Source organism: Vombatus ursinus, unplaced genomic scaffold (genome assembly GCF_900497805.2).
Source record: "Vombatus ursinus unplaced genomic scaffold, bare-nosed wombat genome assembly UNPS02013183.1, whole genome shotgun sequence".
Lineage (NCBI taxonomy): Eukaryota > Metazoa > Chordata > Mammalia > Diprotodontia > Vombatidae > Vombatus > Vombatus ursinus.
In genome coordinates, this window is record NW_020952961.1 from 34,816 (window position 1) to 59,252 (window position 24,437).

Below are 24,437 nucleotides of genomic sequence, written 5' to 3' on the forward strand. Positions count from 1 at the left end.
GCCACTCTCCCGGTCTGGCGTCATTCGAGGTTCTGCTCATGCGCCGCGGGCACAGCTCTGCCTCCCCCCTCTCAAACGTCTACTTGAGACTCGTCTCCATACGGCTGCATTCCACCCCACCCCCACCCCACGTAAGCCCCCTGAGGACAGGCACTGTGGTTCACATTTGTCTCTGTATCTCCGACATCTAGCACGAGACCTCCTACCTTGCACTTATTAAAAGCTCGCAGAATTTAATTAGGAATTTGAAAAGCGGATGAAGCAAAGCGGTAAAATTGCAGGTTTCAGGGACGGGAAACTGAGGCCCAAGAGAGGATAAATTACACTTTGTCTCAGCCGCCTCTTAATTCAAACCCAGGTCAACTATCTCTAAATTCAGTTTCCTTTTCACTCCATGAGGATGAGCACAGGTGTGACGTAAATATCCAGGTTCCAGGTACTGGGGAAAACAAAGGAGGAAAGAAAGGCAAAGTTCTTCTTGGCCGCGGTTGTCAGAGAGTGCTTCCTGTAGGAGGGAGTTGCACCAACTGTAAACCTCCCAAGGGCAGAAACATTCATTCCCACCTACTGTCATCCAGCACCGCGGGAGGTTCCCCAAAGCGCAGACGGCGGACGTGGCTTACACGATTGGCTGGAAGATTGATTGACAGCCGTAACGACACCGACCCTCCCCGCCCCTCATTGGGCGCCCTCGGCAGGTGGGCGGGTCAGGGCGGTGGTGGGGGGAGGGGAAGGGGTGCTGTGGCCTTCTCCTCCTCCCGTAAAGGGCACGGCGTTACTCTTCAAGATGGCTGCGGCGGCACTGCTCCGCTGGGCGGGTCCAGGCCTCTGCAATTCCGTGTGGGGGCTGCCACTTGGCACGGGACTGAGGCGTCGCCTGAGCCTCGGCAGCGGCAGCGACGGGGAAGGCAGCGACAGTTGGTTGTACTTCCCGCTGCGCGATCGCGATGCACTGCGCGTGCATGGGCCTGATGCAGAGCCGTTCCTTCTGGGACTGCTGACCAATGAACTGCCGCGACCGGACTGTGGGGGCGGGGCGGCGTCCCCTGAGTCGTCCCCGGCGCGCGCGCGCTACGCTCATTTCCTCAACGTCCAGGGCCGGACGCTCTATGACGTCATCCTCTATAGGTGCGATGGGGTTGGCGGGTAGGAGGATGGGCAAAACCACTCGTAAGGCCGGGAGGGGGACAAAGTTACTGTATCCAGCCGTTCTACGTGGATGGTAGGGGGGATAGAGGAAGAGAAGAATTATTGGTGCCTTTTATTAATATCGGTATAATAATAGCTGACATTTATTGCTTCTTGAGTGCATCACGCACATTTCACTTGACTTTAACAAACCTGCTAAATAAGGAATGTCGGTATCCTTATTGAAAGAGATCGTGACTTATTTCCTGCCGAGCTTACCTTAGAGACCGAAAGCCGCGAGTTCAAGTACTGCCTCTGGCACAGCCTTGCTGTGTGACCCTGGGTAGGTCACTTAACTTCACAGCTGTAGACATAGACAGTCTCTCCCAGACTGTATCAGAAGTGCCCACCTGCATTGGTAAAGTGAGTTTCCTCATACCAACGAAATGACCGGGCCATATCCCTAATAATGATCATAATACGTAATAATAATAGCTAGCATTTGTATAGAGCTTACTATGCACCAGACACTGCTAAGCGCTTTACAATTACTGTTGCATTTGATCCTCACAACTCTGTGATATAGGTGCTATTATTATCCCCATTTTACAGATAAGGAAACTGAGGCAAACTCTGGTTAAGTGACTTGCTCAGGGTCTGCCAATGACATTCTGTATCCCTAAGTATTCTTGTCCCCAATTTACAGATGAGGAAACTGAGGCTTTGAGAGGGGTCAACATGGCTAGTGTCAAACATAGGTGTCCTGACTGGAAGACTCCATACTGCTGCCTGCAGAATTGTAAAAATCATTCTAATAGTAGCTGACATTTATGTATTACATTGCAGTTTTATGTGTATTATCATGAAACTCACAACAGTCCTATGAGGTCGATAAAGTATTCTTATCCCCATTTTTCCAGATCAAGAAACTGAGCCTCAGGGTAAATTTGACTTACTCAAGATTAATAATTGTTATAATAATATTGTAACAGTGATCTCATTAATAGCCTTTTTAAGTTTATATGTTATATTCACATTCTAATCACAATCCCAGGATGTGTGTAAGTCATAGTATCTTAGAGATCATGCAATCCCATCATTTTACAAAGGCACTGGGGAGGGAACAAGCATTTATTAAACACCTACTGTGAGCCAGGCACTGTGCTGAGCCATTTACAAATATTATTTCATCCTCACAAGAACCTTGTAGGGTAGGGGCTATTATATCTCCATTTTATCGATGAGGACACTGAGGCAGAATAACTTGTCCTGAGTCACCCAGCCAATTAGTGTCTGGTTTGAACTCAGGTCTGCCTGACTTTAGGTAGGTTTTGAGGAACCGTGATAAGATTTTAGCTGGTCATTCATTCAGCAGATGTATCCCGAGTGCTTCCCTATGTACTGGTCACATGTCCAGCTGGATTCCCTGGTCCCCAATCTCTCCTTGTACCCTCCTCTCCAAAGTCAGCTAACTCATCCCCTGTGTCTGATCCCAGTATCCTTTCCTTTTCCTCCATGAAGGGTTTCCTGGTCTCCCCAGCAGAATGGGATCTCTTCTTTGTGAAGTCTGCCTAGGACTGCTTATTTGGCTCTCTCCTTTGCACCTCTGTTCTCCCTCCTGTTGTTCAGTTGATTTTCAGTCGTTTCTGGTTCTTTGTGACCTCATTTTGGGGTTTTCTTGGCAGAGATACTGGAGGAGTTTGCTGTTTCCTTTTCCAGCTCATTTTTACAGATGAAGGAACTGAGGCAAACAGGGCTAAGTGACTTGCCCAGGGCCATACAGCTTGTAAGTGCCAGAGAACTGATTTGAAAGACTGAAGATTCCAAGCCCAGTGCTCCATCCACTTTGCCGCCTAAGTGCCCCAAGGGTCTCAGAATTGGGGGTTGGGCCTTGGAGATTATCGGTCAGCCCCTCTCATTTTATATTCCCCAGGTGGTTGTGATTTCCCCATGTCACCCTGCCCATTAGTTTGTACGTGCATTCCATCATTGGACCATCCTCCACCCACCCCCTTTACCCTCCCATTGTAAGGCCCTCAGTGGTTGTCAGTTTCATTCCTGAGCTTGTATCCCCAGCCCTCAGTGTGAGGTTTAGGGTTCTGGGGAAGGGCCACTCATCAGGTGTATCAGTCATGCATTTATTAAGGGCCTGCTTTGTCCCAGGCACTGGGCAGAGGCAGGAAAACAGTCCCTGCCTGAGTAGGTTCTTTTAGGGAAAACGCCACGTGTGCATGCAAGCATTCCCCACATGCTAGAGAGCAGCCTTTATCTGTCAGTGTGTGGGACAGTCCTCCTTAACTGTTATCAGCCCAGCGCAGCTGAGGCCCAGGCTTGGCCCTGGCTGTGTTTGCTCACATGCGCATCACCCTTCCAAGGGCCTTCTTGTCCTATCACATTCAGTTTGGGCAGTTTTTTATGGAGCTCAGAACTGTGCTGGGGCAGGGAGGGGAGGAGAGGGAGATGGTGAGGCACTCGTAGATGGTCCAGTTGTCGGCCACTTTGGTGAAGTGGAAAGAGCACTGAATGTAAAGTCAGGAGACCTGGATTTTTCTTGTGGCTCTTATGCCCGGGGTAGCTGCGGGACCTGGAGCAAGGCACTCGCCCTCTAGACCTCAGTTTCACTTGCTTATACAACCAGACCTCACAGGGTCATTTATAAGGAAAGCACCTTCTAAAACCCAGATGGCTATAGAAATGAGCTCCGTCATCACTGTTAATGTCTCGTTGTCATTATTGGAGAGATGGGATTCACAGACAGACATTGGAGGAAAAATGAGAGACTGCTTGATTAGGACTAACCCAAAGACAGCCTAGAGCCGGGAAGGGAGTAAGTGCTGTGAGCAGTTGGGAAAGGAAAGACCATGATGGGCCAGAGTTAGCAGGGAAGGCTTACTGGAAGAGGGGGCCCTGAGGTATATGTTGGAGGATTGGGGGTTTGGCTTTGTTTTTTACCTTTATAAAGGCTGCTTATTGTAAGGGCCTGGTAACTGAAGGCCAACCCCTGCTCAATACTTTTTCAAGCCTCAATAAAGGGTCTTTTTTTTTCATCCCCAGTAGAAAAAATTTTTGACCTTTTTTATTGTGTATGTTGTACATTTTATTGTTCTTACCCTTTCATTCAAGGGATTTTTTTTCCTTTCATGTTTTCTTTTTTATTATGAACCTGAAAAACTTGAACATCTCAATGCACGAAGAATATGCAAAGAGAATTGTGTATGAATATCTTGTCACACATAGTCTGTCCTTTAAAAATGTATGTTAAATTTATCCAAATAGTAACCAAGTTGCTCCGCTTGTCAGTTTCCTGTTCTGAACTTCCTTCTCTTCTCCTCTGTATTCTTAAAATGTTTCAAATTGTTTTTTCTACTTGCTTGCGCATTGCTATCACTACCCATCAGCTTGCCTTCCCTTGTAACAAACTAGTACCACAGAGATGAGCAAAACCAATTCATGCATGGCCACCTCTGCGAATGCCTCTGCCTGCCCCTATCATCATCATCTCTGTGCCCAGAGGTGAGAATCACGCTTCACCCGTCAGCCTTCTGGAGCTGTGATTGGACGTCGCACCAATTGGAGTTCTGAAGTCTTGCAGGACCGCCATTTTCCTTTGTGCTACTGCAGTCATCCTAGGAGTTGGTCTCCTGGTTCCGCCACTTTGCCTCGGCGTGTCTTCATGAAGTTGTTCTCAGGGGGTGATTATTAAGCCCCTACCTCGTGCCACAGCAAGCATGGGGGTCCGGGGTGACAGTGATGGATATGGCACAGACCTCGCTGTCAGGGAGCTTCTGATTTAATGAGAGAGACAAGGATACGGGCACAAAGAATTAGGTGTTATGGGAGAGTGAAAAGTGTGAGGAGAGGCAGCTGCCAGTGGTAGGAGGTTTTCTTGCTGTCGGGCCATTAGCTTTAACTTTCACCTGTGGTTCCTCTTCTGGTCTCAGTGGCCAAGCAGAGCCAGTCTGGCCCCTTTAACACATGACAGTTCTTCAGATGCTTAATGAAAGTGATCAGTCTTCTCCATCTATATCCCCAGGCCCAGACAGAGAGTGCTCTAGTGATTCAGGGAAGAGAGGTCATTGAAGGGCTGGGCTTGTCTAGGATAAGGCTTCAACTGAAGACATAGGATTGGAGCTGGCCACATAGAATGGGGAAGATTAGATAGCCAGAGCGGGGAGGCAGAAAAGCTCCATGGAAGAGGGGGCATTTTCAGATGGGATCGGTGCACAAATTAATTTTGTTTGACTATAGTACTTGTTTGTTATAAGGGAAGGCAATTGGTGGGTATGCAGGAAGGAAGAAGAGAACATTGGACTTTAAAAGAAGAGGGGGATTTCAGCAGAGGTCTTAGGGGCAGGTGTAGAGAGGGGAGAAGCTAGGATGGATGAGAACAACAGAGGGCGGACTGGAATGGAAAGCGTGTGAAAGGGAGCGATTTGAAATTTGCCAGAAAGGTCCAATAGAACCAGATTGTGGGGAGCCTTGAATGCCAGGATCTGGAGTTTGTACTTTATTTGGTAGACAATGGGATCCACAGAGTTTGAGGAAAGGAATGACAGGGTCATAATTTTGTTAGCAAGATGATTTCAGCAGCATATGGAGGTAGGAAGACTGGTTTGGAGGCTGATAGAAGAGTCCCCACAAGTGTGATGTCTGCCTGGACAGGAATCATCGTACTGAAAGCTGAGAGGGGATAAATGGGAGAGAGGTGGGGCTAGGAGCCATAAGCCTTGTCAATTCTCCTTCCCCTCCAGACCTCCTCAGTGAAATGTGGGTCTGAGTTCTGGATGGGTAACCTGGCACCATTCACATTTCCTCCCGTGGTCTCCTGTTGTGATGCCTAAGGTCAGTGATCTGGCCGTGGCCAGGGAAGGGGGGTGGTTCTGTGGCCAAGGTTAGGAGGTTGTTTGTTTTTTTTAAACCAGAGCCTTGCTACAAACTTATTTTGTTGCAATTAGCCTCATGACTTAAGTTTTTCTTGTGTCCTTTTTCCTCCAGGCAAAGTTGAAATTGGTCCTACGGCTGAGTCAGTTAGTTACACTTGAATAATCAATACTCAGCTAACACATGGTGAACTCTCCTTGGGGGTGCTGCCTTTTGACTGAGTCCAAATTTTGCAGGACATATCCTTTAATTAAGGGGATTATGTTCTGTGAAGTTTGGATTCAGTCACAGGGCCGCACTTGAGGACCTAGAGGGCCACATGTGGTCTCGAGGCTGCAAGTTCCTCAGTCTGCCGTGCTTTCAGTGGCTGAGCTGGGATCCAAACTTGGATCTTCTGGCTTAAGATACATTGGTCTTTTATTGCATTATCGTGATGACAACTTCTCTAACATTAGAAGTTATGTAGTCTGAATGACCATCTGTCAGAAATGCTGTAAATGATATTTTTTCCAGCCTTCTCACGTAAGACTCCTCTTCGCCTCTTCCATTCCAGCCTGGCAAGGCTCATCGTCATCCCGGCTCCTCCTGCCCCTCTCTGCCCTGTTCTGCCTCCTATCCCTGGAGCGGCCCGGTCTCCTTTACCACCTCTGCCCATTGAAATCCTTCTCTTCCTTTAAGGGCCAGTTGAGGTGCTACCTCCTACAAGAAACTCCCTGATTTCCCCAAGCTATAAGCCCTCTTCTATAAGTTTCTCCTCCTTAGACCTCTCAGATGCTCATAGCACATCATAACTGATAGGTGAGAATTTTTTATTTCCTTGATTAGATTATAAGTTTCTACAAAGGCTTTGGGGAAGGCCCTTCAAATTCTTGGAGACAACCCTCAGAATGCACCTAAATTTCCTTTACTCTGGGCTTAAAATGCCATTTCCAGATATATGCCGTAGGAGAAACAGCGTGGTACTGTGGGAGAGCCCAGAGAGGCAGCTGTGAGGAGGAGGAAAGGGGGAAGGTGTCTAAAGAGGCTGATACATATTCGTGAGGACCTCGTTAATCAACTTAGATTTCTGAAAGATGGAAACAAGTGCAGGCAATGGGGGACGTGCTGAGGTTGGCCAGGGAAGCTGAGGATGACAACAACAACAAAAAAGGTGGGTTTTTGTTTGGTTTTGTTTAAAGCCCTGCCTGGGGAAAGTGCTGCCCACCACGGCCCACCACGGCCCACCATGGCCTCCTCAAGCACCAGCAGGTCCTGCCTGGCCTGGCCTGAGGAGCTCATCGAGGAAGATCAAGGAACTGCGACATAGGGAGGTTACCAAGATTTTAGCATGCCATTTGGTAAAGGATTTGATGTTCTTCTTACTGAAAAGAAGTATAAATGGGGACTGGATGATAGTCCAATTATGTGGTTTTCTGTCGGTTGAATGGCTAGAACATCAGTTTGATGTGGAAGTCTCCAGCAGAGTGCCCCAAGGATCTATCTTGTGCATAAAGCCAAAATGGCTTGTTTCTTAAAATTTCTAGTGACACAAAGTTAAGACGGTCCTCTAACATGTTAAATGAATGTATCAGGATAATGTATTGGGGCAGCTAGGTAGCACAGTGGATAAAGTGCTGAGTCTAGAATCAGAAAGACTCATCTTCCTGAGTTCAAATCTGGCCTCAGACACTTATGAACTCTGTGTCTCTGGGCAGGTTGCTTAACGCTGTTTGCCTCAGTTTCCTCATCTGTAAGATGAGCTGCAGAAGGAAAAGGCAAACCACTCCAGTATCTCTGCCAAGAAAACCTCAAATGGGGTCACGAAGAGTTGGACAAGACTGAAACAACTGACAACAACAAATAAGGATTAAAAAAAAAAATCTAAAGGGGGCATCTAGGTGGCTCAGCGGACAGAGCCCCAGCCCTGAAGTCAGGAGGAGCTGAGTTCAAATCCGGCCTTGGACCAAACACTTGACACTAGCAGTGTGACCCTGGGCAAGTCACTGAACCCCAATTGCCTTAAAAAAAAATCTAACATTGGAATAAATCTAAGATTTTAACGTTTAAATGTAAGGTTTTACACTTGGGCTAAAAAAAAATCAATTCCATAAGTACAAGATTGGGGTATAACTGTTCATCTGGGGTAGGGGATATGAAAGTTGTCTTCAGGTACCTGAAGGGTCGTCATGTCAAGAAGGACTGGACTTCCTCTTCTCAGCCCCAGTTGGGGAAAAGGAGGAGCAATGAGTGGAATTTTGCTGAGGCGGATTTCAGCTCAATTAAGGAAATGCTGCCTGACTTTGAGAGCTATACAGAAGTGAAATGGACTGTGTTGGGAGCCTCATACAATGGCTAGCAGTTTATGGATGGAGAAGGTGTGTGGGCCTTTGAGGCAAGAATTATGGGGCATAGGGTGGTTAACTTGCCTAGACTGGAGGATACATTGGAGGAGGGGGATATAATCTAGGACTGCAGAATGGCAGGACTTAGAAGGAACTGTATTATCTGGTCCAACATTCTCGTTTTACATGTGGGTAAACTGAGGCCCATAAAGAAGACACTTTTCAAAGGTTGCTCAGCCAGTTATTGGGTTCATTTCTGGGTTTTAGGAAGGATGTTAATAAGCTATGGAGTATGTGGAGGTGCACACCCAGGATAGCAAAGGCCTTCAGATTATAAAGGAGGAGGATCAGTTGAGGAACTAGGTCATTTTAAGTCTGGAGAAGAGAAGACTTGGTAGAGGGGGTGGAGGTGGGCAGGGAGGACAGTTTTCTTCAGATATTCAAAGGGCTATCACAGGGAAGAAGGGGAGCAGACTTGTTCTGCTTGGTCCAGAGTGCCAAAGATGCTTCATGTAAGCGAAGACTTCTTGGCCGTTAGTGGTGGCCCAGAGTAGGAGGGGCAGGCTCTGGGCTTCCCTGTTCTGGAGGCCTTTAAGCAAAGGCTGGATGACTACTTGTTGGGGGTATCATGGAGTGGCTTCTTGTTTAGAACCAGACTGCTGCTGATGCTCCCTTCTGTCTGCTGGTACTCTAGCTTGCACCCAAATGTCAGGCTCTTTGGGCATTCTGGGCACCAGTGCCACCCAGTGGCAGATCTGGAGTCTGGCCTCAGCCCTGCCTGCTGTACCTACTGCTTTGGACCAGTTGGCCTTGTGTTTCAGTTTCATCCATTTAGAGCTGCAGCCTAAGGCCATGCTGCTTGGAAGGGTCAGAGTGTGAACTGGAACCCTGTTCTGCCAGCAAGTTCAGTGGATTTCCCACCACATTACACTTCCTCCCCTGAAATTATCAGTGGCCCAAGGTAGCTAACTGAGAAGGGAGAGCTCACTGGGAATTTTGGCTATGCCATAATAATAATAACAACAGTAATAATGGTGATGGGGATTATAGCTAGCATTTTTAGGTAGTACTGAATTTAACATTTGCGAAGTGCTTTACAAAGATTATCTCATTTGATCCTCACAACAATCCTGGGAGGTGGGTACTATTATTATCTCCATTTTACAGATGAGGAAAGAGGCATGCAGTGGTTAAGTGATTTGCCCAAGCTAAGTGTCTAAGATTGGCTTTCAATTCATGTGTTCTTGACTCAAGTCTAGTGCTCTGTCCACTGCACTCCCCAGCTACCTCAATTTCATAACTCTTCGCCAGTTCCACCTTATGGGGGAAATCCTTTTGAGTTTGTCAAAAATCCAGTAGAGAGAAAGCTAAAATGTCATGACATCATCATCATCATCATCATAGTTCCAATTTCTTTAGCACCTTACAGTATATACTATATTTTCTTTTAGAAACCCCTAAAAAAGGAGATAATACAAAGATTATTATCTTCCATTTACAAATGAGGAAACTGAGGCAAAGTAGTAATAACCAGCATTTATATAATCCATTACAGTTTATAAATTATTTTACATGTATTATCTCACAACATCACTGTGAGGTAAACAGTGCAGATTTTATTGTCCCTGACTGCAGATAAAGAAACTGAAGCCTGGAAAGATTTAGAAGGTTTGTCTAAAGTGACACAACTTGGCACTCGCACTTTAAGAGTCCTGGATTTGCCCAGCGGGTTCTCTGTCCTCTGACATAGTCCCCATAACCCCATATGTTAATTGTTTGTCAGGAGCTGCCATGGTCAAAAAATTCATCCATGCTGGATAATGCTGTAGTGATGTCCCCCTTCACATGTAGCCAGTCCTGCTGTTGGATGAGCAAGGCACAGTTCATTCTGAAAGCTGTTTCAGTGTGGTAGGACTTGCCAGAGCTTGCAATCCCCTGGCATCACCTCTAAGAGCCCAGGCTCACCTCCACAGCCCAATGAGACATCAGAAGAGGATTCCCAAAGAGACCTGTGTACCTTTGCTACATCAAATAACTTAGTGACAGCACAGAGGGGCAGGGATGCATTTAGCCCATGAGGTTCAGTGTTCAAAGGAAGAAAGAGTAAAGAGCTTTCCAAAAAAGTCCATGGGAGAGCTGTAAGGTGATCAGAAAGTCCCAGGGTGAGGCCTGGGAAGCTGGGAGCAGTAGAAGCAGAGAGGGACAGCCCAGCCATCCAGGGGTCCCAGGGTCACTTACCTTACCAGGGTCTTGAAACCTAGTATTAGTGTAGGGTCCTGTAGACACAGCCTTCTGAACCTCAAAGATCCAGAGCTGCCTAAGTCTAGGAGGTAGAGGTCAGCACAGATACCCAGGGAACTTGATCAAGCGAAGGGCAGAGCCCTAGCCCTATCAGGAACTAAAGCAGGAGGTATGAGTAAATCAAAGAAAACAACCACCAGTATAAAAAATTATTGTAGAGGTGGAGATTTCCCCCACCCCCAAGGGAAAAAATAACTGCTACAACTGCAAAGAAAGGAAAAAACGGATTTCCCACAAGGACTGTATGAATATCTAGAAGAAATGCAGTAAGAGATTTTAAAATTAAATAAAAGCTGTAAACAATAGGTGGAGACTAAGTAAGGTATAAGAAAGTGGTAAACCCTCCCCAAGAAATGGAATCTCTGCAAATGAGAACAGAACAAGCAGAAACCAATTACTCCATGAGATAGCAGGCAACCTTAGAACAAAATCAAGATTGAAATCAAAACATGTAAGTTATCTGATATCAAAAACAATTGACATGGAATAGAGGTTAAGGAGATATAATTTAAGAATCAATGGACTCCAAGAAAACATGAACTTAAAAGAAAAAGTCTGGACACGATTTCAAGAAATCATAAACTACCTAGATCTATTGAAACTAGAAGGTGAAGCCAAAATAGAATCTACTTCAATATTCTCCTGAATGGGACCCCAAAAGGAAAAGGCCCAGGCATGTCATAGCCAAGATGAAGACCTCCTACATTGTAGAAGAAATATTGCAGGCATCCAGAAGGAAGTTTACCAGGAAACTATGGGCAGGATCACACAAGAGCTGCCTGCTTTGACAAAAAAAAAAATGAGATGAGATCTTGGAATACACTATTCCAAAAGGCAAAGACTCTTGCTACCAGGAATTATTTACTTGGAAAAAGCTGAGTATAATTTTACAGAGGGAAGAAAAAAAGGACCAGAGCTGAATAGTGACTCTGAAATATAAACACAAGTCTAGAAAAACCTATGAAGACAAATTTATTTGGGTAGTTGGAATGGACTCTTATGATAATGCTGTGCTAATATCCTAAGGGGGGGAAAGAAACAAGTGCCCCTCGGAGCCTTAATATTTTTAAAGGATATCAAGAGAATTAAAATAAGAAAAACAGAGAACTTGGGAGTGGATTTATTCTGTTCCGAAGAGTAGAAAGAGAAGGGAGAATGAAAGAATAGTGTAGAAAGGAGGAAGAAGGGGTGGAACTTGCAATTCCTTAATTGGGGTACATGAGGAGAGTATATATACAAACACAGAGGAAGAAGGGTTTGGGGATAAGTTTAGAAAGAAGCACAGAGTCAGGATAGTTTTGAATATAATATGTGGAATTTATATACTTTTTTTGAAAAAGCAAATGGTATGAAATGGAGATTCATGGTTTTATATACAATCCTCTTTGTTCTGTATATGGAAATACTCTTTTTTTCATTGTTTAAGTTCAGAAGTTAATTTAATTTTCCCCCAATTACATGTAAAAACAATTTTTAACATTTGTTTTTTAAAATTTTTGAGTTCCAAATTTTCTCTCTCTTCTTTCCTCCCTCCCTCACTGAGAAGACAAGTAATTTGATATAGGTTATACATGTGCAATTATACAAAATATATTTCCATATTAATCATATTGTGAAAGAAAACACAGACCAAAAACAAAAACAAAGAACAAAAAAAAAAAAACCAACAAGAATAGTAAAGAAAGTTAAAAAAATAAAGTATGCTTCGATCTGCATTCGGACTCCATCAGTTCTTTCCCTGGAGATGGAAAGCATTTTCCATCGCAAGTCCTTCAGAATTGGCTTGGATCATTGTATTGCTGAGAATAGCTAAGTCATTCACAGTTGATTATCATACAATATTGCTATTATGATATACGTATTGCAAATTTCACTTTGCATTAGTTTGTGTAAGTCTTTCTGGGTTTTTCTCAGAGTATCCTGCTCACCATTTCTTAGAGCACAATAGTATTCTATCACAACCTTATACCATAATTGTTCAGCCATTCCCCAATTGATGGACACCTCCTTAATTTACAATTCTTTGCCACCACAAAAAGCGCTGCTGTCAATATTTTTGTACATGTGGACTAGGATCCCAGCTCCCTGTGGTCACAAGCTCTTGTTTGCTAGTACATCTTCTTGCCCTGGGACTGAGACCTCAAACTGTCACCCAGATCCACATATGGGCAGTGCAACAGAGTTCTGCCCCCAGTGCCAGGTAAGGGACCCCTGTAATCTCCTTCTGATCAGTTGTCTGAGCCCCTTACTGTCTGTGGGCTGAGAGGTCCAGAAACCGCCACTTCTACCACTGATTCAGTTACCCCAAGGCCTGGTGCTTGTTTGCTGGGGCCTAGTCTGCACTGGCATGGCCTGTGCTGGACTGTGCTCCACTCTCAACCTGGTGCAACAGACCTTTCCTGCTGACCTTCTAGTTTGTCTTGGACTGGAAAATTGTTGCACCTCATCCTTTTGTGGGTTCTGCAACTCTAGAATTTGTTTTGAGGCATTATTTAAAGTTTTTTGGAGGGGTTTTGGGGAAAGATCATGTGAGTCCCTGCCTTTTCTGTGCCATCTTGGCTCTACGCCTCCTCCCTGCATGTACTAAATAAGTTCAGAATTTTAAAAAATATGTATATAAGAAACAAACAAAAAAAATTGGCTGACTGGAGTATCCAATTGTGATGAAACATCCAGAGAGGAGGTGACCTAAGCTATGAGTGCAGAATGAGGCATACGTTTTCAGAACGCCAATGTATTTGGTTTTGCTGGACCATTTTTTATATGAGATTGTTCTGTTGATTGAGAATTTTTTTTAAGGAAAAGCTTTTTTATTAAACATTTTTATTAATTTATTTTAAATTTTTATTAAGTTTTTTTTATTAATTAAAAATTATCACATTTTGGTTTACAGGAGACCTGATTTCTAAGTGTTAAGGAGATTGTTAATATAAAAGGAAGTATGTGCCTTTACCCTTTATTGTTTATAAAGTGTCTCAAGTCACCCAAAACAAGCCTTTTAACCAACCATGTGCTTTACTTTGTGGTGCAGAAAGGCATTTAAATCCTAAGAAAGTTCAAACTCTTTTGTTTGGCATCCAAGATCCTCCACAAACAGGCCCCACCCTATTTTTCCATCTTTTTTCCCCCACATCCTCTCTACACATGCCACACTCTAACAAAACTTGGCATTGCTGCCCCCAAACACAGCCTGCCCTCTCCCACCTTTGATCCTTTGTTTTTGCTATTCTGTATCTTAAAATACTCTCACTCCCTTTCTGGGTCAGCTCAATTCCTAACTATTCTCTTAAGTCCAGCTCACCTGCACCTCCCAGGAGAAGTCTTCCTCAGACTCTATGTAACTAGATTATACATTATAGCATACAATATGACATGATGAGTGCTTTCTTTGTATGGGCTTTTTCTCCGCACTAGCAAGAATAGTAGTCTGCAAACTTCTTGGGGGCAGAGAGTTGTACCTTATATCAACGTTGTATCTTATCTCAGTGTAGAGATCTGCAAACACTAGGTACTTCTAAATGCCTGCCTGGTTGGTTTGGTCAGGGCACAGCCTTGATAAGGTCAGGGAACCTTGCGGGGAGTGTACAGCTAGTTCTTCCCCTGACCCAGCTCATTCACTTTGGAACAGGCTGCAATACTTTCTGGACAGGCTGGTCTAGGTGGGGCTCTCTAGACCAGTGGGTTGTGTGGTGTAGTGTAGTCAATTTTCACAAGATAACGAGTAGGTAAGGAGTCACACGCTAGAGACATGGTTAACCTAGAAATTCAAGGATCCAAAGGGTGAAATGGACACTTGGAGTCCAAGATCAGTCAACAGTTATTTAAGGTCAAGCAAGAATCCAAAAAGACCAGCTATATGACCAAAAAAGCAGGTTTGGGGCTTATGTATGAAGGCTGTTTCCCGATCTGACTTGCTCACTGTGGCATCTGTGCTCATGTCCTCTCAAGCCTTGGTGTTTGTGGCTAATCTCCTCTTGCCTCCAGCTCTCCTCATCCTCTGCGACAGTTTCAGCTGTGGACAGCTGCCCATCACTGCTACTGTTTCCCACAGAAAAGAGAGCTGAGTTTGTCCAGTGGGTTAGAGATGAGAAATTCTCACCTGGCCTCAGACCATAACCCTGATCCAGGCTACAAACTATACCCCTGATTCTTTCCCCGGGCAGAGGCATTTGTATAGCCCAGGCAAAATCTGAGAATTATATTCATTCTCTATTATTGTCTACCAGAGCCTTTAAGCCCTCACTATAATATATAAGATTTTACTTAGGGAAAAAAATCAATCCCTGTGGTTTATGGAGAGCCTGATTTTCTGGCCTTAAAAGTAGGTGCATTTGTAAAAACAAACAAACAAACAAACAAACAAAACAACAAAAACAAAACCCAAAAGCTATTTTTAAAAAGTGCCTCTCCGTGTGTTCCCTTGCATGTTACATTCTGGACAGCTGCCTACCTTACCAACTCATAGGTTTGGTTGTATCTTAAAGCCCCAGCCCTATCCACAGACTTCTAGACGTGTGTAGAGACCAGGTGTAGATGGCTTAGTGCACGCCATTCCGCTTGCTGGAGACACTGTTCCCACCCACATTATACTGACTGGTATGGGGATAGGAACTCCACCTTTCCACGAGGTTGTGTACTTTATTGATCATTTCCGGGTAGATAGATAGATAGATAGGCAGGTAGGTAGGTAGGTAGATAGGTGGATAGGTAGATAGATCTCCACTGATGTGTCTGTCAGATCATAGATGCCTAGAGGCAAAGCTAGACCTCTCCGATTCACTCTATACAGGTTTTGTGCTAATCAGAAGCCTTTCCTGATTCCATTCTCAGCAGAAAATGATTTCATCCTTTACAGATTTCTGTTCATACTTTGTCTGGATAGTACTTTTATCCTGCTCACATTTTAAATGCTGTTTCATCCCCACTAAATCACCCTTGGAGGAAGGGGTGTCTTTTCTGTTTTTTTGTCTTTGTGTCTTCAGCACCAAATACTATGTCTTGCATACCATAATAGCTGCTTAGTATACACCTGCTGAATCCTTGAATTGAAGTTAGATTTGTTTTTTCCTCACTTTGCTGAAAACCTGATTTCTCTTTTCTTCTCAGACTCCATGAAAACCTAGAGGAAGAGCCCAATTTTCTTGTGGAGTTTGACAGCTCAGTGTCTGGTGCTTTTCAAAACCATCTAAAACTATATAAGATCCGAAGGAAAGTCAACATCAACCCGTGCCCTGATCTCTCTCTCTGGGCTGTCCTCCCACAAACTGCAGCTGAGGGCCTGGCAAAGCCCTTGTTAGAGAAAGGTGGCAAACCTGTGGTTCTTACCCCAGATCCCAGAGCAGCATGCATGGGCTGGAGGTTAATCGTCCAGAAGGAAGATGTGGCCCAGGACGTGGTTCCTACTACCCAAGTTAGAAGTGCTAAGGACTATCATAAACACAGGTATCAAAAAGGTAAATGAGAACTCCCTGCTGGGGCAGGAGAGGGGTGAGGAATGGGGAGGGGAATGCTGGCCCACAGTAGCGGAGGGGTCATTCAGGCCAAGGACTCTTAACCTTTTTGGTGTCATGGACCTTGAGAAGTCCCATAAAGCCTAGGGATCCCCTCTCAGAATGACGTTTTTAAATATAGAAAATTATAAGGAAAACCAATTATATTGAAATACAGTTATCAGAATATTTTATAAAACAAGTTCATGGACCATATTCCCCCCCAGGACCAATCAGATGGTTAAGTAATAATAATAATGATAACCGTGATGGTCATGACGATGGTGTTTCTAAAGCCCTCCTAGCTTTGACATTCTATGTGATGCGTTTCCTCCCCTAACACTGTGATCTTGGCTTCCTCAGTTTTTACATACCTGGTAAAGAAGTTGCTAAAGACGCATACTATTTTTTTTACTTCTAGGCAACAGTAATCAAGGGAAGGCAGGACGGTAAAGGGATTTAATAAATGAGAGCTAATACGGTATAGTAGAAAGAGCCCTGACCCAGAAAGAAGTCCGGAGCCCTGAATTCTAGTCCCAGCTTCTCATCTGCCCACTCTGTGAGCTTCACTGTCCTCATTTGTAAAGTGGGAATAACATTCTTCATACCATCTACCTCGTGCAGTTGTATTACCAGAACAACAACAGCAACAGAACCGCACCCTAAAGAAATGGGAGCTCCTATTACCATTAAAGATGGGGTGTAATATGAGGAGTTCTATAGACACAAGATGGATATAACTATTCCTAAGCCGATCACAAAACATCTATTTGTGGTGCTTTAGAAGCTGCCTTGAAAAGCTGGGTGGCCTGAATGTGTAGTGGGAAGAATTTGGGACTTGGAGTCAGAAGACTTGGGTTAGAATCTCATCTCTGCCATTCACTCATTACCCGTGTCTTTGGGCAAGTCACTTCCTTCTCTGGACTTGTTTTCTCATCTGTGAAGGGGTCGTACTAAATGACTTCTCAGGTCCCTTCCAGCTCGAAATTTGTTTCTGTGATCTTAAAAATAGGCACAGTAGCCACGTGGACTTTTTTCCAGAAAAAGTCTTCCATGGTGATGAATACTGTGATAAAGGCTTAAGGTTAGTGTATAACTGTAATGAAATGGAAACCATCTAATTCTAAAATTATAAAGTCCTAGCACTGAGGAGGACCCCTGAGTCCTTCCAGGGGCATTGGCCTTCCTAATGGGCCTCCCTTTTAGACCCAGTGCCTTCCTGAAGGCAGCATCTTAAAGCAGGTCTCTGTAGGGCCGAGCACTGACAACTCATGTTTGTTGTCTGAACATCTAGACGTCCGTGCAGAGCTCATTTCTGACCAAAGCCAAACATTGCTCCTATTCTCCCCTTCCAAATCCTCCAGACTTCCAGACCTTCCACAATGGAAACTGGGCTCAGCTGCCCACAATTCCCCCTAGGTTGTACTGGACCAAAGCTGATCTTTCCCCTTCTCTTGTTTTGGTCACCCCAGGCTGTGTTGGCTCCGTTTCTTCTGCAGGGCTCATAGCACCCAGGCACCCTCCAACCTCTCCCACTCCTTGCCAGATACCCCAGTTTTCTCACTGCTTTGTAATGAAACTAATTACCCAGCGCAGAACTGCTATAAAGCTGCTGTGCCCGTCAGAGATGGGGAGTCACCGTCCTGCATGAGGGACAGGCAACTGCTGCTTCTGCCGTCCCTTTTCAACCTCTTGAAAGCTTCTGTACTCACTTTGGAAACATTAGAGCAGCCCATTAATGATTATCCTGGGTTTTTGGTATTGTGGATGGAGAACTGGACTTGGAGTCAGAAAAACCTGGTTAAAATCCTTCCTCAGCCACCTACTGTCACCCTAGGCAGGTACTTCTGGGAGCTTGGAGTGGCTGAGAAACTGCATCGTCCAGATGGCAGGTTCCAGACAAAAAGCTGTCTGGTCCTCCCTGCCAGTAGATGGGAGACCACAGACTCCTTTCCCCTTCCCTATCTGCCCTAGAAATACTTTGTCTATGGCATGGCTAATTACAGTGATTTGCATGAAGCATACATGTGCTCCACTCAAGTCCCTGAGGGTCAGCTTGGCCACAGGCCAGGCACTAAGGACATATAAAGATTGTGCATGTTATGTTGCCTCTTTAGCCCAGAGGAGAGAAAACTTTAAGGGCCATGATAGCTGTTGGGCAGTTTGAAAGGGTTTGTCTAAGTCTAAGAGGGCAGAATTAGGTAGAAGTTGCCTGAGGCAGATTTAAGCTACTTGTGAGGAGAAACTTTCTAAAGAGAACTGTCTGAAAGCTGGATGGTTGTCTGGGGAGGGAGGGGGTTCCCTTTCATTGGGGGACTTGAAAGAGAAGTTAGAGGACCACTTGTGAGCCCTGTCATACTGGATATTCTTCTAAAGGCGTAGCTTAAGTGAGAGAACCTTTGAGGTTCCCTAGAACGCTGAGATTCTGTGATCACTTCCATGTCAGATTAACTTAATGTAAGTTGTGTTTGAGGCAGCGAGGTGGCACAGTGGATAGAGCACTGGGCCTGGAGTCAGGAAGATCCAAGTTCAAATATGGCCTCGGGGGGGCAGAGCCAAGATGGCAGAGTAAAAGCAGTGACTTGCTTGAGCTCTCCCCCAGACCCCTCCAAATACCTATAAAAAATGGCTCTAAACAAATTCTAAAGCAGCAGAACCCACAAAAAGACAGAGTGAAACAAATTTCTAGCCCAATACAGCCTGGATGGTTGATCAGAAAGATATATCACGCCAGGCTGGGAGAGGAGGGCAGTACGGCATGGGCGTGCAGGCCAAAGCAAGCCTGGAGCAGGCCTCAGAGGACTGAATCACAGGCAGCTGTGGTGGTTTCCAGACTTCTCAACCCATGAATGTTAAAGACAACTTAGAAGGTCAATGGGAAAAGTCTGTTTCTGCGGTGCTGAGAGTAAAGGACAGTGGGATTCCAGCCCCATTCCCAGAGCGCGACCCTGGGGCGGTGTCTGCTTTCTGAGCTTCTGGCCCACAGACTGAGGGGGAATCGAGTGGCTGATCAGAGGGGGATTGCAGGGATCTCTCTGCTGGTGCAGGATTCTCTTGCTTTGCCTGTGCTTGGATCTGGGTCACAGTTCTGGGTGGCGGTCCTGGGATGAGGAGGAGCGCTGGTGTGGTGGAGCTTGTAGTGGCTATGGAGAGGAAATCCTCCTCACAGTTCCAAGACAGAAAAGAGTGCTTGTAGTGGGTCACTCATAGACCAGAGCACAGGCCAGGAAAGGAGTAAACACCTCGCCCTTGATCATAGCACCTTGGAAGAACTGAAAATTTACAGGTCCCTAGAAGTATCTCTGAAAACAGCTGCACAAAACCCCTAAAGCTTGGGACAGTACATTCTCCACACTGGAAACAGACCCCTATCTTAACAAAGAGTTTATAACTCAAGTAATTGGCCGGGATCATGAGCAAGTAGCGCAAAAAGAGTCAGACTATATTATCTTACTTTGGTGACAAAGAAGATCAAAACATACAACCAGAAGAAGACAATGAAGCCAAAACTCCTACATCCAAAGCCTCCAAGAAGAATATGAATTGGTCCCAGGCCATGGAAGAGCTCAAAAAAGATTTTGAGAAGCAAGTAAGAGAATTAGAGGAAAAACTGAGAGTGATGCTAAAGGAGACCCAAAAAAATACTGAAAGAAAGTAACACCTTAAAAAATAGCCTAACCCAAATGGCAGAAGAGGTCCAAAAAGCCAATGAGGAGAAGAATGTCCTGAAAAGCAAAATTGGCCAAATGGAAAAGGAAGTCCAAAAGCTTACTGAAGAAAATACTTCCTTAAAAATTAGGATGGAGAAATTGGAAGCTAGTGACAATTTGAGAAATCAAGGCACTGTAACACTAATCCAAAGGAATGAAAAAATAGAAGAGAATGTGAAATATCTCATTGGAAAAACAGCTGACCTGGAAAATAGATCCAGGAGAGAGAACTTAAAAATTATTGGACTATCTGAAAGCCATGATCAAAAAAAGAGCCTAGACATCATCTTTCAAGAAATTATCAATGATAACTGCCCTGATATTTTACAACCAGAGGGCACAATAGAAATTGAAAGAATCCACTAATCTCCTCCTGAAAGAGATCTCCAAAGGAAAACTCCTAGGAATGTTGTAGCAAAATTCCAGAATTCCCAAGTCAAGGAGAAGATATTGCAAGCAGCCAGAAGGAAACAATTCAAGTATGGTGGAAACACAATCAGGATAACACGAGATTTAGCAGCTTCTACATTAAGGGTCTGGAGGGCATGGAGTATGATATTCTGGAGGGCAAAAGAATTAGATCTAGAACCTAGAATCATCTACCCAGCAAAACTGAGTATAATCCTTCAGGATAAAAAATGGTCATTCAATGAAATAGGGACTTTCAAGCATTCCTGAGGAAAAGATCAGAGCTGAATAGAAAATTTGACTTTCAAATACAAGACTCAAGTGAAACATGGAAGAGGTAAACAGGAAAGAGAAATCATAAGAGACTTATTAAGGTTGAACTGTTTACCTTCCTGCAGGGAAAGATGATATTTGTAACTTCTGAGTCCTTTGTCAGTATTAGGGTAGTGGGAAGGGAAAAAATTATATGTATAGATAGATAAATAGAGGGCACAGGGTGAGTTGGAGATGAAGGGATCATATCTGGAGAATAAAATTAAGGGGTGAGAGGATTATACTGGGAGAAGGAGAAAGAGAGAGGTAGAATGGGGTAAGTTATCTCACTTGAAACAGACAAGAAAAGACTTTTACAGTGGAGGGGAAATGGGGGAAGGTGAGAGAGAATGAGTGAATCTTATTCTCATAGGATTTGGCTTAAGGAGGGGATAACATACACAATAGGGTATGGAAATCTATCTTACCCTGCAGGAAATTAAAGGGGGAAGGGGACAAGAGAGCAGGGGGTTGATAGAGGAGAGGGCAGATTGGGGGAGGGGATAATCAAAAGCAAACACTTTTGAGGAGGGACAGGGTCAAAAGAGAGAATAGAATAAATGGGGGGAAGGATAGGATGAAGGGAAATATACTTAGTTTTTCACAACAGGACTACTATGGAAGTGTTTTGCATGAGTACACATCTATAACCTGTATCGAGATGTTTGCCTTTTCAATGAGGGTAGGTGGGGACGGAGGAAGGGAGAAAATTTGTAACCCAAAATTTTAAAAACACATGTTAAAAATAAAAAAATAGAAATTAAAAAAAAAATTTTTTTAAAAATCTGGCCTCAGACACTTACTAGCTTTGTCACCCTGGGCAGGTCACTTAATCCTGTTTGCCTCAATTTCCTCATCTGTGAAGTGAGCTGGAGAAGAAAACGGCAAACCATTCCAGTATCTTTGCCACGAAAACCCCAAAAGGAGTCATGACGAGTGTGATATGTCTGAAAAACAACTTAACGATAACAATTAAAAGTGATATTTAATTATGAATGAATGATTTACACATACAGCTAGGTCATGATTGGTATAAATATTGAATCCCCTGAAGTGGTTGCATTATTTGAATTAACATTGCATATTTCCACTGGACCAAAACCAGTTACCAAATTTTACATAATTATAACTGCAAATAGTGTGAATTTGAAAATACATGACCCCTTCCAGGGTTATACTAATCAGGACTGGGATGTATGTACAGTCTATAGCATAGTTATTCATGAATACTTAAAATCAGAGTCAATTATTGATTAACATTCATCTTCTTGAATAGTCTTGTTTGCTAATCATTTCATGTATATGTGTGTACATATAAAATGTCTTGTCTCCCTGAATAGTATGTGCTTTTCCCAAGTAGGGATGATGTCCCAGACCAGTGGTATCAAATTTAAATAGAAACAGATCCCTGCAGACCACATTTTGACTTAGAAAACCACAAATTAACATTATCCATGTTGTATTGGATTTTTATTTATTTTGTTAAACATTCCCCAAATACATTTTCATCTGGTTCAGGCTTGATAGTGTTGCAGGCCATGCTTGAGGCAAACCTTGAGTTTGACCCCTCTGTGCTGGACACCTCTTTTTAAAAATCTCAAACAGTAATAGTAATTCACACTTGTCTGGCACTTCATGGCTCACCCGACACTTTTCTCACAACTCTGTGAAGCCCTCAGGATGTCTCATTATCCCTTACACAGGTGAGGGGGATGACGTGACTTGCCCTGGGTAATACAGCTAGTAGGTGGTGAGCTGGGATTCAGATTCTGGTCCTCTGACTCCAGCACTTGTACTGTGCCCTGCTGCTCTCAAGGAGGCATGGGGGGTTTCCAATTTCTCGATTGATGGTCCCTCCTTTTGGCATGCACCATTGTCTAAAAGGGCCCAAACTCTGAGGCTGAGATTTCTCACCGTTTTGGAGCCACTGGGACCTTGGAAGGATTTTTTTTTTTCATTTTTATTTCATTTTGATCAAAGGCAGCATGGAAGAGTGGAAAGAATGCTGGAGTTGGAAATATCGTTATTACTTGTTTGGAGCCCAGAGCAGCCTCTCTGCCAGCTGGATGGAAGGAATGTGCCAGCTGTGGTACAGAGGGGGAGGGTTTGTTCCCAGCCCTGAAAGAAATAGGTTTGTCATGTGACTTTGCTTTCTCCTCTTCTCCCTCAATAGGAATTCCTGAAGGGATCAAAGATCTACCACCTGGTGTGGCCTTGCCCTTGGAGTCCAACCTGACTTTCATGAATGGGGTCAGCTTCACTAAAGGCTGCTACATTGGACAGGAGTTGACTGCTCGGACCCAACACATGGGAGTCATCCGAAAACGCCTTTTCCCTATTAGGTTTTCAGCCCCCATCACAGCTGAAGGCATTTCTGCAGGGGCCACTGTCTTCACAGAATCAGGAAAGCAGGCTGGGAAGTACCGGGCAGGGGAGGATGATGTGGGAATTGCTTTGCTTCGATCAGAGAAAATCAAGGTGCCCCTTTACATCAAGACCTCCCACGGTCACCAAGTGAACATTGTTCCATCTGTGCCAGACTGGTGGCCCAAAGCTAACAAATAATTCCAACCCCCAGGTAGTGCTGATTGGTGCATTTGTGTGTACGCTGTGTGTAAGCTCTCCCTCTCAACTCTGGTGGTGGGGAGGGGGAGTGTATCTGGAAGGGGTTGCCTTTTTGCAGCTGGTATCACTAGAGTTGTTCTATGCCCACAAAACAGATGGAACACAGTGTGGGGCTCCTCTCAGGACCAGACCAGCTAGTCTGGAATTCCCCGGGGAAGACAAAAGGGTAAAGTTTGCTGGGGGGCAGGAGAGCTGAGGCCCAAGACAAGAGAAGACCAGGTCTCCAGAGTCAGGCTGAATCTGCCAGCAGAGTAACAAAGTGCAGTCATGAGCAGAGAGACCAAAGTGGGGGTTTCAGCTAAAAGGTAAGGAAGCAAAGTTCAGGGAATGCCACAGAACTGATCCTGCCTCTGAATTCTAGCTCTTTGACAAAGGTTTCAGTTTTATTGTTGCAGAGACCTGCATGCCCCTCCTCCTGCTGGTGGTGTTGAATTCCCTGTTTCCCAGGTGAGCCCTGTGGCTTCCGAGGGACTCAGCCAAGTAACCAGGCCATGTGCCAGGGGGCTGAGTAAAACGGAGTTGTTAGATAGCCTTTGACTAGCACTTGAATTTTGTGTTAATACTTTCCTGAAAAATATCTTCCTTTTGAACAAAAACAAATAAAAACCACTCGGTTCTACTACGTAGTTCCCATATCTTTGCTGTGCCTCCAAGCTGTTTTGATCCTCTTAGCCAGGAATCCCTGACAGCGAGGTTTCTTTAATACCTCCTGTAGCTACTTAACACGGACTTCTTGATATCCTTGAATCAAGGGAGAAGGCAGCGCCTATCATAGCTGAGCCCAGATGTTACTGCAGACTGGATGGCACAATGGGAGTGCATCAAGCCTGTGCCCTATTTTAGCCAGGACATTCACCATTTAAACAGAAGGGGGGGAGGAAAGAAAGACAGAGAGAGGCAGACAGACACACACACACACACACACAGTATATATCATGGAGGAGCTACAGCCTTACCAGATTGAAGCCAGGGTCTATTGCCCAGACTCAGTCTGTAGGTTGGGAAGGGAAATCTAGGCTTGTCCCTTGGAGAGGATTATATCAGAAGCATCAACCAACTTGCTAAGCTATCAGCAAAGAAATACAGAAGTTAGCACAGTATGGATACTGGCGACAATGGAGAATGCCCTTGTTTGCCTCAGGCTTGTTAGATGCCATCTTCTCTATCACACTTCATCAGCAAGGGCCTGAGTCTTTTTTGCTTGGGGCTGCCCTGTGACAATTCTGTAGCCCCGTAAAGTTAATTCTATCTACTAACTCAGT

General features: G+C 44.6%; 1 protein-coding gene across 1 annotated transcript; it reads left to right on the forward strand.

Annotated features, from left to right (window-relative positions):
• Positions 1 to 275: 275 nt before the first annotated feature.
• On the forward strand, positions 276 to 23,794 carry LOC114040459 (putative transferase CAF17, mitochondrial). Its single transcript, XM_027858571.1, has 3 exons — positions 276 to 1,128; positions 15,738 to 16,084; positions 22,724 to 23,794. The coding sequence occupies exons 1-3, from the start codon at positions 788 to 790 to the stop codon at positions 23,113 to 23,115; spliced, it is 1,080 nt and encodes a 359-aa protein (XP_027714372.1). The 5' UTR covers positions 276 to 787; the 3' UTR covers positions 23,116 to 23,794.
• The last annotated feature ends 643 nt before the right edge of the window (positions 23,795 to 24,437 follow it).